General features: G+C 32.7%; 1 protein-coding gene across 2 annotated transcripts in view; it reads left to right on the forward strand.

Annotated features, from left to right (window-relative positions):
* The window catches only part of LOC106458227 (metalloprotease TIKI1-like), a 64,389-nt gene that overhangs the window by 49,489 nt on the left and 634 nt on the right, over positions 1-14,266 (forward strand). For both annotated transcript variants that reach the window (XM_022384374.1, XM_022384375.1), the window contains 2 exons: positions 631-721; positions 3,670-3,954. In XM_022384374.1, coding sequence (XP_022240082.1) covers positions 631-721; positions 3,670-3,954 — 376 coding nt within the window. The remainder of the gene's footprint in view (positions 1-630; positions 722-3,669; positions 3,955-14,266) is intronic.

Below are 14,266 nucleotides of genomic sequence, written 5' to 3' on the forward strand. Positions count from 1 at the left end.
TCGAATCCCCGTCACACCGAACATGCTCGCCCCTTTTAGCGTGGGGGCGTTATATTGTGACGGTCAATCCCACTATTCGTTGGTAAAAGAGTAGCCCAAGAGTTGGCGGTGGGTGGTGATGACTAGCTGCCTTCCCTCTAGTCTTACACTGCTAAATTAGGGACGGTTAGCGCAGATAGCCCTCGTGTAGCTTTGCGCGAAATTCAAAAAACAAACAAACAAAACAAACATACTCATGACATAAGAAGGCTGTGTTTTCGTGTTTGCATTTAAAGTAATCACTTGAACGAAAAAAGAATTCTAGGTTTAATTTGAGGTAAAACCTTATCATTCAAAACCGTTTTCAATTGAATTGTATGATTTGTTGGATATAGCTGATTTTGCTTTCCTATAACGAAAGAAGGATTACTTTTCAACCACTGAAGTTTGTACGAACAATAGCATGAGTGTGATTATTTTTTGTGTCAAAAGGAAAGTCATTTTACATTCTGATAGGGAAGCTGAACTTTTTGGTAAAACGATTTTCACTATTAAGACAATGGTGTTGAAACGACACTTATTTGTTGCTAATTTTGCATTGTGTGTTAACTCTTTTGATAGTGACTTGTATATTTTTATTCTCAATTGCAGGCCATTTTCTAGGGAATGATACAATTTTAGATTTCATGAAAAATATTGGATATGAAATTGAACATATTCCAGCCAATAAAAAATTCACTCGGTAAGGATTTTTTTGAATTTTACTTAATTTTAGTGTAAGAATATGGTTAGAAACAATTAAGTACAGTCACTGCTATCGTCATCTATTGATTGTATACGCAACCTATATAAGTTTTGAGTGAAATGTTTGTTTTTTTGTTTGTAATTAAGCACAAAGCTACACAATGGGCTATCTGTGCTCTGCCCACCACGGGTATCGAAACCCGGATTCTAGCGATGTAAGCCACTGGGGGCTGAGTGAAACCTGCTTATACAACAAAAGTTTACACATTGTTGTTTTTATTTGTATTCAACAATTCTTTCGTTTTTATTAAGTATCATTTTACATTTCCTCACAAAATGGCGCTAATAATTTAGTACTGGAATAATTACAGTTTTGGTTTTATTTATACTTTGTTTTTGTAATAAAACTATAATAGATTGTATGATTAAATCTTTTGTTAAGTATTGTTTGTCATATTTTTTCGATACCACAAAAATTCCATGCACTTTAAGCTGTATTTGTGTTGTAAGAGCGGTGGTTAATACCTTTGCATGGGTGGAGGATGGTAGGGTGTCGCTGACTGGCTGCTTTCCCTCTGGTTAGTAGTTGAAAATTAGGGACAGCAGATATTTTTATTTTTAAAAAAGTACTTCGCAATTTTGATTTTTATAGGTGATTAGATTAGAGTAAGTTTCTTTTATACAAGTTACAACCCTATTAGGAGTTACATATGGCATCGGATTTAATAGTTGTTTAATATATGTTTTAATCAGGACAAACCTAGCCGTAATGCAATAAATTCTGGTATTAATTATCCATTTGGAATTGAACCCCTCAAAATGTGTACATATGTTTATCGTTATTTTTCAAATATGTACTAAACAAATATTTTAAGATTAATTATAATGAAATTAATAATACTTTAAAATTTATGCTGTAGTAGAACGGTTTAGCTGAATTCTGTACATTATTCTTATTAAAGAACATGCTCCAGATCGCTTGATGAATTTAATTTATCCCGAAAAGAAACTTTACTAAAGCAATTCCAAAATTTTATTAAAAAAATGTTACAATTTTTTTAGGTCTCCCTTTCTATTGGGTGTGTATCCCGTATTTTAGTAAAAACACTAGAATATCGACATTAGGCTTTAGGCTTATACATATATCTTTGTAATTCTTACTTTCCACACTCTTAGTTTGTCGGAGAAGCAAAGAGCAAATTTAAAGTCCCCCCCCCCCAGCGACTGAGCAATAAGTCTGAGTATTTATAGTGATAAAATCAGTTTTCGTGATCCACAATTGTCAGAGCACAGATAGCCCATTGTATAACTTTGCGCTTAATGACAAACAAACAAACCTAAAATATAACAGTAATTGATATATTGATAAATAAAGAGTTTCAAAAAAATCTTTTAGTTAATAATTTTTAGATATTTGTACTAAGTTAGTCACCTTTTTATGTTTGAACTGTAATAATAAAATAATCCTAAGATCAATGTTTAACTCAATCATCATCTTAGAATGTAGAGCAGCAAGTCACATGACCTTCTGTCTGATGTTAGCTAGAGAGATGTCGAGATAAATATAAAGAAGATATGAATTCTCAACGGCGATGGTTTTAAAAAGTCAAACAATATTACAGCTTTCCAATAACGGAAACAGATGCTCGCTGAGTTTGTCTGTTTTCATATATTCACGCAAACTCAAAGGCTATATGAGCTAGACGTCTCTAATTTTGAACTGACTAGAGAGAAGGCAAATAGTTAATAGCAACCACTGTCAAATCTTGGCCTGCTCTTGCCTGAGCGAATAGTGGGACTTAACAGTCATCCTTATAACGCATCCACAGCCCCACAATGCAGAGCGTAATATTTGTTATTGTGGTAACAGGACGAGAAGATCGACCCGCAGATTTATATTCTGGAAGACTAACCACTAACCACATATGTCGCAAAATATTGCATTTTGAGTATCTTAAATCTTACACAAAAAAATTTCAGGAACTGCTACAAAATTGTGTAAGACTGTCCCCAAAAATCCGTGTCGTCTGGTCATCTTTCATTAAAGTCATAATCTGTTCACGTTTTTTTAGATGGTGCCATTAAATTTCACAAATTATATGATTAAATAAATTTGTTTGTTAGTTTATTTGAAGTTAAGCACAAAGCTACACAATGGGCTATCTGTGATCTGCCCACCACAGGTATCGAAACCCGGTTTCTAGCGTTGTAAGTCCGCAGACATACCGCTGTGCCACTGGGGGGCTGATTAAAGGAAAAAAAAGCGTAAAAGCAAGCACTTTTGTCCTTGTAGTCTGAAGACACAAAAATAAAGTAGCAAATGTTTTTGTATGGTTTCCTTAAGATTTAACTTGCATTCCAATAGATAGACGTCACTGGGGAAAAAATGCTAATTTCTGACTATAATCATGTGTTTTCAAGTTTTATATAATTTTGTATTGCAGGTTAATAATAATTTATGAAAAGTAAGAAAATTATATAGACCAGAATTATAATAATTTAAAATAACGTACATTAATGAAGGTATGACATTTATTATCATACATTGGTAACACCTTGCGCTTTACATTTTTTGAATGAGTGCAAAATAGGCGGTTTAACCAGAAACACATACCCCTAATTTTGACTCGGTAACGAAATACCCTTTTAAATTGGGAATAGAGACTTGTCTATAATTATCATTGAAATTCATTGTTTCAGTATTGAATTCAATAGTCCCAGTTAATACAGAAAATAAGGTTCCCCCAATCGTAGGAGCTCCCAATGCCCCAAATTCAAGTATGTTTCGCCGCCTATGGATTGCAAAACTAAGCTGTTGCCAATAATCATGTAAACTTATTATATGGGAGTTTTATTCGAAAGGTTTAAGTTACTTTGAACATAACTTATTAGGGTGGACAGCTTTTGTGTGAATATATGTTATGTATGTGTATGCATGTGTTTTAGGGGGAGGAATCATGGGAGCAAGGAAAGTCACTGGTTATGGGTTCAAGTGCCCCACACGCCAGGATTCAGCAGTAAGTTCAAGCTATTGGATAACGAGGAGGCTAAGAATGCCAACGGTTTTCAAATTTCAAACAGAGATCAGCCACAACACGGAGACAACAATCGCCAGTCTGACCTGCACTGGGAAAGTATTAGATTGCAGCGAACAACTCATAAACCTTCTACATTAAAGCCAAGAGAAAAATTCAAGGACTTATGGGTCAGACTGGATACTATGACAACCAGGTGAGAAGGATTATCAACAGTGAAGTCTGACAGAAAAAACGAGTAACGTAATATTCGAGTGTTTCAAAGATTAATTTGCAGACACGCTGCGACTGAGTTCTCAACTAGAATAAGTGTTGAAATAAATCAAGTATTTGGAAAACAAGCTAATTTGTTTTAATCCAATAATTCATGAACTATATATTTTTCTGTAATGAAGACATTTTACAAAAATGTTTCAAACTCGCAAATTAATTAACGCACGTACTTATAAAACCTATGAACCTCTGAAGTTCTTGACGCTTTCGAATTAGAACTTTTTAGAAATAAAAGAAATGTTTTTGTTTACAAGGAATGATGAAATGAATACACGGTTAGTTAAATGACGAAGTTCACAAACACGTCATTATACAAGAGTTTAAAAATGACGTTAAGTAAATGTTGCCTGAACACAAAGCTACACCTTGAGCTATCTGAGCTCTTTCGACGGCAGAAAGCGACCTCCCGTCTTTTAGCTAAGTCAGTAAAGTTTCTGCTGACTCACCGGGGAACCGTTAAATAATTTATAAACATTAAATATTACAGGTATTCTTTAAACACGTAATTAAAATGAACTACACTACAAAAATGGTAGGGCACATTTATATACTTTTAAAGTAAAAAAAAACAATAACAAGAAGGAATTCTCAATAGCCGCGGCACTTGAAATTCTTCTAGGCAGAATTAAAATAAATTAATCAATGAGACCTTTTTCTCCTTTTTATTAGATATTTTTTTATGCGCATATTCCCGATTCTGTTTTATTGTTCATCAGGATCTCTACCAGCCTACCCTCAAATTGAAATTCTTTTAGACAGGATTGGAGTAAATTAATCTATGATACATTGGTATGTTCAGGTACATCAATCGAAAGGGTTTGACCTCTAGAGTCCAAAATTCTAATCTGTTTGTATAGATAGGTAGACAGTTACGACGTCCAATGTAAAGAGTGTTGTTGTGTTTGTCACTAATTGAGGTACTTTATGCATACTATTTTGGTGCCATTACTAAATTACGTTTCAGCACATTTAAATAATACACAAGACCAGCTATTTCGAATCAAGGATTTACCTCACTTAGTGACCAACACAACAATACTCTTTACGTTGGACGTCGTAGCTCTTTACCAATCTATACAAACAGAGGATGGCATCAATGTGATATGTGACTTCATGTCGAATCACATAAACAATTTGGAGATGTACGGACTGACAATGGGCACTGTCAGAGAAATCTTACATTTCATCCTTCACAATGGATATTTTCGTTTTGACAACAAACTATATCTCCAACTCTGTGGTGTCTCAATGGGTAATAGAGTGGCTCTTATTTATGCCGTGATATTTATGCACGTTTTGAAACAACGGCACTTGACAACTGGCGTCAAGATACCAACACCGGCCCTTAGATACATCGATGACGTGTTTGGACTATGGAACCACGATCTTCCTTCTTTAATACAATTTTTAGACTATCTAAGTTCCATATACCCAACATCCAATTCACCTTGAATCATTCGAATGACAAGAAAAACCTATAATAGATGTTCTTGACGTTACCTTAAGGATCGACAACAATATACAATCTACCTTGTTTAACAATACAATTAGAAAACCTGTCTTCCTTAACTTCAACTCCCAGCATCCAAAAGCTTCCAAAAAACGTGCAATTATTGGAGAATTAAACAGAATCAATCGCAACTGTAGTGAAAAAAAAGAACTAAAATCACTTCTTCTGGGCAACGAATATCCACCTTTTTACAACTTTTCAAGGACTATGACGCGCAAAAATCAGCACCGCACTTCCAACATGAGCAAACACAGATAAACAAGGAGAGAAAAAAACTTCCAACGTGAGAAAACACAGAAAAACGAGGAGGAAAAAAACTGATTTTCCAAAGATAACACAAAAAAGGTTATTTTATAACACCTTTAATTGACGATGCTATCACCAAGAAAATATAAACTATAATCAGGGGCCCCAGTGGCACAGCGGTATGTCTGCGGACTTACAACGCTAGAATCCGGGTTTCGATACCCGTGGTGGGAAGAGCACAGATAACCCATTGTATAGTTTTGTGCTTAATTGCAAACTGCTGATTAAAGTTATAAAACGGCCATGTCCAACCCTAAAAAGCCAACTTTCAAAATCTCATTACACTGCCCTACAATGTAATAAAGCCAACTGTTTTACAAAAACGTGTTTGCAATCTAAATATGAGCGTCTTGTCTCCAGTGTTGTTTACCAGCTTATATGTAACATCAGCCATCATAAGTAAATAGGAGAAACCGGAAGAATCTTACACACAAGGATAGTAGAACAGATAGCAGTTGCAGATCATTTTTTTAACTAATCATGCACAAGTAACGCCTGACTTGAAACCACCATTCTCCGTACTAATCCTCACCAAAACCTGACAGAAAATTCAAAGAAACGCTTCTCATCGAACAACTACAACCAAAAGCATGCTGTACAAATGTATATTATAGATTCGAATATAATTTATTATTTAAACCATTTGAAGCTTTGTACTGTCAGTTTCAGTTTGTATTCTAGTTAACGCTCTTAAAGAAGCAGTAAAGCTAAAGGTTGAGTGTCTAATTAAATAAAAACAGCATTTTGGTGTTATAATGTCATTTATTTCTAGTATTAATAATGATAATCTAATCGGTCCAATAGAATTTTAAGCATTTTTCATATTTTACCTTGTCATCAATATTGCATTTCTATACATTTTTCCTAACACCATAGTCACGTTTTCGTCCCGTGAAAAGTATGTTCGTTACTTCAATCTTTCAGATAGAGCCTCTAGCTTTCTGGGAATCCTGATCCATTTTTAAACATTATGAAAAATCCTTATAACTTTTGAAACAAAAAAAGGTTCCTAAAATATGTGAATGGCAGGATCGATCTAATGAAGTGTGAAGAATATTAATATTTCAATTAAGAAATACTTTACCTTTTGATCACTATTAAAATATTAATCTTAAGACACATTATTTTATTGTTTGTAATAAGAGAGTGTACATTTCAAGAGTGATTAAAGTAACTGTTGTTTTTAATTACAGAATTTTGTTTAATGTTACACGTATATACACACATATATCTGCAATTGATTGTTTGTTTGTAATTAAGCACAAAGCTACACAATGGGCTATCTGTGCTCTGCTCACCACTGGTATCGAAACCCGGATTCTAGCGTTGTAAGTCAGAAGACATACCGCTGTCCCACTGGAGGGCCTGCAATTGATAAAATGGAATTAACATATATATATATATATACATATATATTCTTGGAGTGGATCATTTAAGCTTTAAAAGGCCCGATTAGAATCCATGGAGTTAGAATTTTTGTGAAGAACCGATTAGAAATTTTGCAATTTCGGGCCCTTGATATAATATACTGATAAATGTAAAATACTGCATTGTGAAATACATAAGATTGGTTTAGTTTAAATATTTTGCAAACCTTCTCTAGCGCAATCTGCAGTAGCCGTCCCTAATTTAGCAGTGATAGACAAGTGGGATTGTTCGTGACATTATACCGTTCTCACAGCTGAAAGGCGGAGCATGTTCGGTGGCGAAGATTCGAATCCGTAACCCGCAGATTGCGAGTCAAGCGACCCAACTACCAGGCCATGCCAAACCAACACATAAGAAGGTTTGTGATGTAAGCTATGCTATTGCACTGGTGGCTTGCTTGTTTATTGTTAAGCGTAAAACTGAACATTTGACTATCTTTACAGTGCCCACTGAAGATATCGAACCTCGAATTTTGGTATTATAAACCTTCAAACTGAGTTACTGGAAGGCAACATTAATGGCAAGAGAACATGATGGATATTCACAATTACGCAAATTTTCAGTTCATATGTATCAATATGCTTGCTAGTTTCCCATGGCAAAGGTGATTCTGTCTTAAAAGAGAGCGGAGTATTTGTACTGGCACATCAGCTACTGTATTTTCTTATTACAAAATAGAAGGCTATTTAGCTGTTATTTCTCTAAAAACGTAAGAAGCGTATGCTACTTTGCTTTAGTTTTACTATTTAATCGAATATTCTACTGTACAACTCTATCATTTCTCATATCAATTTATCAAAGGATATTATATTCTACCTTAGTTTTACTATACTTTTTATGTAGTGTAAGCAGAAAAATCCCAATTTTTCCGTCACAGGATTGTCCCCTTTACTAAATTGAAATATATTACAACGTGTTTTCAAATTTAAGACAGTTATAAAGCCTCACTACAAGTTAAAAGTATTTATCTATATATAAAGACGAAATGTTTGTTTGTTTGCACAATCACTCCTCTGAGCCTATTTGTATGTGAACATTATGAACTAACGAGACTGTCTTAAGAGGATCAAAATTGAACTTAACCCTATTTCTAATTTGTAAAGCCTGTTGGTTAATTACTCACAGCCTATTGAGTCAATCTCACACAATCTTGGCAGGTTGACGCTTTAGACAATGTTGAATATTCTAAAAGGATTCAAGGTCAAAGGATAAAAGTTACTGAATTGTTTCTCTAATAACCATGCTTTTCTCATTGTCAATGAGATGTAGGGTGTTCAAGGATGGGATCACCTCAAAATCTGTATTTGTTGGTAGATGAAAAGCAAACTGCAAATGTTGTTTATGAAGAAACTTTGATATAATTTTAAAAGTTTGAGATAAAGTTTACGTTCAAGTTATCACTTTGAAATGTATGATTGCTGTTAAACTTATATTGTTTTAATTAAGTTTAAACATTCCCCGGTCGGGAATTTCAGCTTATTATCACAATAAATCCATTAATTACAAAACATCTATAAAAAACGAAATAATAAACCAAATAAGTATTTACCAGACATATGAAAACGATGGGACATTCTGGATAATAGTAAAGTCTTATTTTAAGCCTTATTATAATTGAATTATATTACACAATTTTGTCATGGCACTTTTTACTAACTATGAAACGTTCAAAGCATTTTACAACGAGTGTCATACTAAGATTTCTGTTTATTAACATTTTGGTTGTCACGAGAAATGAGGATTTCAGTAATGAAACATGCATTCACATCCTTATACATTGCTTACCGATTAATCCTTATAAGGCCAGAAGAAAATATACCTGTAGATAAACCAAGAAATTTTTACATGTAAAGTCGTTATCCCCCTTTGGACGAACCCAAAATAATAGACCAAAAATATACTTTTCACCCGGAAACTGGTGAAGAATGTTGAAGTATATGCTGGATGTTGTTTGTAAAAGATATGTGTATCAAGTTTATTTCACACTATAGCCTATGGGCCAGAGAAATTTTTTCATCAGCATTTCTCCCCCCTCCCATCACCTACAACAAGGATTTTTTGCTACCCTTGAAAGGTGTCCTTTTAAGATGGTAATAGTCCTTAATGCATTATATATTACATGCATGGTATGAAATTAAAAGTAGAAGTATCCATAGAAGAATATGGATGGAATACTTCATATATTGTTGTCACCCCAATCAGACACTGACAGGGTTGTACCTGTAACCTGGTGTCATAAAAACCTTTATTGGGGTAGGGGGTACATATGGTTTACATTTTGAAGATACCTAATGATGAAAGGCTCAAGGACTATATATTGTAGAAAATATTATATATACAATGCTTGGGCAATTGATCTATGTGAGTTTTTCCAATCGTTGTATGCTTTGAAAATAGACACTTCAGATTTTTTTAGTTTTATTTCAGGAATTAAGCATTTTAATGGTTAAATGTTTATGTCATTTTACACACAATGCAATGGACTTAACATGCAACATCTAACTGTTCTTTTTTAATACAGTTATGTCAGCAGACATGTAAAAACATGAATTGGCGAATATACAAATTTGTTTGTTTACATGATTCTTTTTTTTTAATTCATGAGTATTTTCATATAACTATTTGGAGTGTGATATGCAAATTATTCTAAAATTCATTAGTTCAAAAGCATCATTGTTGCTGAGAGTAAACGTTTTGAAAGGCGCTATTTAGCTTTAGAAATAAACAAACTTCTTGGTTTAAAAAACATACTTTTTTATTAAACTTTGCTCATCTTGAACTTTTGCTAGTGACCATATTCGGGACTTTGACCATCACTTTGCTGTCTTTACTATTTCCATATAGGAATCTTCACGCATATATATTTCTCATAAACAATAAAATGTTTATGTGTCAATGCTAATTTATACCATACAATGGACACAGTTTCAGTTCTCTGTAACTTTCTGTACTCCTACAGCCGAAAGGTCTAGACATGTGATAAACATCTTGCTAAACATCACACAAAATGTGTTCTCGATCCTATTTCAGAATAAAATTGTTTATATAAATTAAATATACATTGATTTCATTTTTTACTCCTATGTTCCTTACAATAACTGATTTCCACATGTAACATGTGCAGCTATCGTGATGATTTTACTAAAATTGATTCAGCCATTAAATAATGTTATACTCTTTAACTAAAGTTACTTCTTCACGAATTTATTAATATAACTATATCAGTTTTCCTCACTCCCTTAGGTGATATTTACCAGATTAACTCACCTATTATATAATATTTTACTATAAAATAAGATTAATTCTTTATGACTGTTACTACAACTATGAGTGACGCCCTCACTTTCTAATCTCTAAGTATGATTCTTACGCATAGCTATGAAAGCACTGTAGGAGAAGCTAAGCTAAGCTAACTATCTTGGCAGTATTTAGGTTTTAAATCAAACTAGCTCCGAAGTGGCTAGAGAGACAACCTGGGGCGCTCAGAAACTCGTATGGGAAGCTAAATTCTAAACACTTTATATATATATCCTTCAGATCATATTTAATTTAGAGAACTATAAAGTCGTGTAAATCTCTACTTCTTAAGTATTACATTAGAGTTTATTTTAATTCAAACTTTATAATGAGAAGTCATTTTATTTAAATTATAATTTTTAAAAATTATATCAAGAAACATCTAGAATTCTAGATAATGCGTATACTGCTTCCTGAAATAGTTAAGATCACTTGTATATTTTTAATATTGTATGAAATGTGGACACGTATAAACTTAGATGATAATATATACAGTATTGAAAATTATTATTGATACGATGAGGAACAAAGACATAAAGGCAAATAATACGGGAATGCTACATCTTTATCATGTGAAAGTGAACTAAACCAGAGTACAGGCAGAAATAATTGAGTAAGGATGCATTATGTTAATATGTTAATAGGCAGGCAAACAACGATTTATAAACATAATGAAAAGTTTTATTGATGGTAGAACAATAGAAGTGGTTAAGGTAGAAAACCAAAACTTTCCAAAAGTGACGTTAACTATCTCCGGATATATCCTTTTTGAGATAAATGATAGTCATGTACAGATTTTGCCAACAATCTTGTTTTGAATACAATGTGAATGTTATCTTATGAATACTGAGGTACACATTAGCATGAAGTGGTCAAGTGGATATGTAACTGCTCAAAAACGGCTGCTGAGAAGAGATAACCAAATCAAAAGTTCAAATGGGCATCAAACCATGAACAGTGGAATAAACAAAGCTGGAGAAGTGTGGTCTTTACAAATGAACCCAAGCTCGAATTGTTTGATATCAATCAACAACAGTTTTACCGAGGTATGAAAGGGGCACAGTATCAATCACATGTAGAACATTTACAGTGAAGCAGGGTGGGGTATAGGTATATGTTTTGAGTTGTATCTCGGTGATCTACGTAAATTTGATGGAAACTTATTGCTAACGAGTACAGACAGATACATTATGCCATTTTCTTAAGAACACAACTTATCAGGCGAGGATTCATCTTTAAACAACACAAGATTCTAAACATACATCAAATGTAGTGATGGAATGCTATCAACGAAAACTTAGCCTGCATAGTCTCAATATGGACATTCTTAAAGTTTCATAGGTTATGAATGAACTGAGAAGGTCAAAAGGCAGCCATACAGCCTGTTGAATTGTGTAGGACATTTGGAACAATATTCCAAAATCATACGTCAATAATATGGCTGCATTAAAAAATGTGTAATGCTCTATGTAAATCAAAAGACTCCCTTACAAAGTAATAGTGAACTGTACAAGTTATTCGCTTTTCTTTTGTATTTTCTGTGGTTTTCTAGCATTAATAAATTCGCCATCTACTTACCGATACTTTTATTTGCGATTCCTGAATGTGTATCGCTTGTGTATTTCAAGAATTTGTTCATACGTTTGTATATATAGATATATATTTCCCCACATGAGGGAGAAAAGTGTCTGTTTAAAACTTGTAGTTTACAAATTCTTTCTTTTTTTTAAATTAACACTTACAATTAAAAAATATATATGTTTATTGTAATGCCCGATTTCCAAATATTTGGGGCCTTACAGAGGCATTCGATTTTATAAAGTCGCTTGTTTTCTTTTGTCTGGTTTTGATAAACTTATTATAGAGAATAAAATCTAACTGAATTATACGACCACATGAGCCTTTTAACATTCGATTTTAGAATAACGACCAAGCATTTCTTTTTCTTCATTTTTCTAACTTAATTATTTAGAAATTGTTCTATACATCGTAATTTTGTCACGATAAACGGTTTTAATTAAAGTGAATTGAATATTAAATGAAACTTATATAATGATTAAAAAATATAAATAATTTCACCTGAACATGGTAAGACTTTGCATTATATCTACCACAAGATCTAAATTAAGTTATAAAGGGTTGTTTTATTGTTGTTGTCTTTTATCAAGTTATTTCCTAAAGTTTCAACATATTATCCCTTTCGAGACGGGTCACAGGTGAAAGGCCATGTCATCTCGTTTGTTGACTCGCATTTTATTGAACTACTATTTCATGAATTTATGTCAGTAAGTTTGGTATCAAACTGTAGATTATAATTCTAATTTTAGAACTATACACATTATTCAATTTCTTAATTCAAAAGTAAATATTTAAAAAACACATAAACATTTTTGTGTGTCACGTGGTATGTTGAATGCAACAATGATTCAAATTAGATGTTTGTGAAGTCAAAATACTAAGTCTACAGTTTCGTACGAATTAGAAACTCAAGTTACAGATATTGACAAGCTAGAATATAAAATAAGAAGGTCTCATCTTTTCTATTTGCTAAGATATTGCTCATGTAATAAATCAAACACAGAGGCACCCCGCTCATCTCTTTCCATTTATGGAAACGCTCCCTTATATACACTTATTTCTATATATGACATGAATAATCAATCGAAAGCTCAAAATGTACTGGTTTTCTCAGCCTTTCTAACGTGACTAGCGCCATTTTTATCTTTTTGAACCAAAATTTCAGTGAGGTAGGTTGTGCCTTTAGTTTGCTCGAAATTTCATATTTTTTTAGAGTAAAATACATCTTAGTTACTAAGCTTGATAAATTATAGTTGAATTCTATGGTATTGATGTAGTAATTTATGATTTTTTAGTTATTCAAATGTATATATAAAACCTAAAAAAATATTTTGTTTCGAATCATCTACGTGCAAAATGTTTAAAGGCTTAGCAACCTCCGTCAAGTAGCAACCGAGTACAAAGGTCGTAACTGGAAGAAATAATTGTTCCCTTTACTTCTATATATACTGTTCTACGTTTTAAGAAAATTATGTTTAAGAATTTATTTCAAAATAGCAATAATCTATATACATATATAATGAACAATAATTGAAATGTGACTGTATTTTACAAAATACTAAGCACAGCCAAGACAAGTTACTTTGTACAGACCAAAGGTCAGTTTTATGTTATTTGATACGGTAACATGAGTACACGTGAGCCACGTCATTGTAACTTCTGTATTGTTAGCCAGGCACAGGTGAAAGGACAATATAATAAAAATAATAAATATATATAAATGTATAATGTTATGATATTTAAACTATTTCATCTAAACATTTATGTTTTAGTGCTATACTTTGTGTTCATTCTAGAATGAAAGAGACATAATTTATGTTTATTTCCTAATTTTTTATGGTGGTTGCGAGATCGTTCAAATCTACTGAACCCGTACAGAGATTAATTACTGAAAATAACAGATAAAATATAAAGTTTTTTCTTAAGAAACATTTGATAACTATCCGGACATTATAAAGATTTCGCATATGAAATTTCAAAATTTTCTGATGCATAAAAGTATTTTTAATCTTAAATTGAAAATTAACTTTGCATGATAGATAGGCAAGATGTGAAAAGAAAAAAAAAGGCATGAGAGGAACATTGCTTTACAAATCTTTCGACTTAATAAAAAAAT

Source organism: Limulus polyphemus, unplaced genomic scaffold, assembly GCF_000517525.1.
Source record: "Limulus polyphemus unplaced genomic scaffold, Limulus_polyphemus-2.1.2 Scaffold431, whole genome shotgun sequence".
NCBI classification, from domain to species: Eukaryota; Metazoa; Arthropoda; class Merostomata; order Xiphosura; family Limulidae; genus Limulus; species Limulus polyphemus.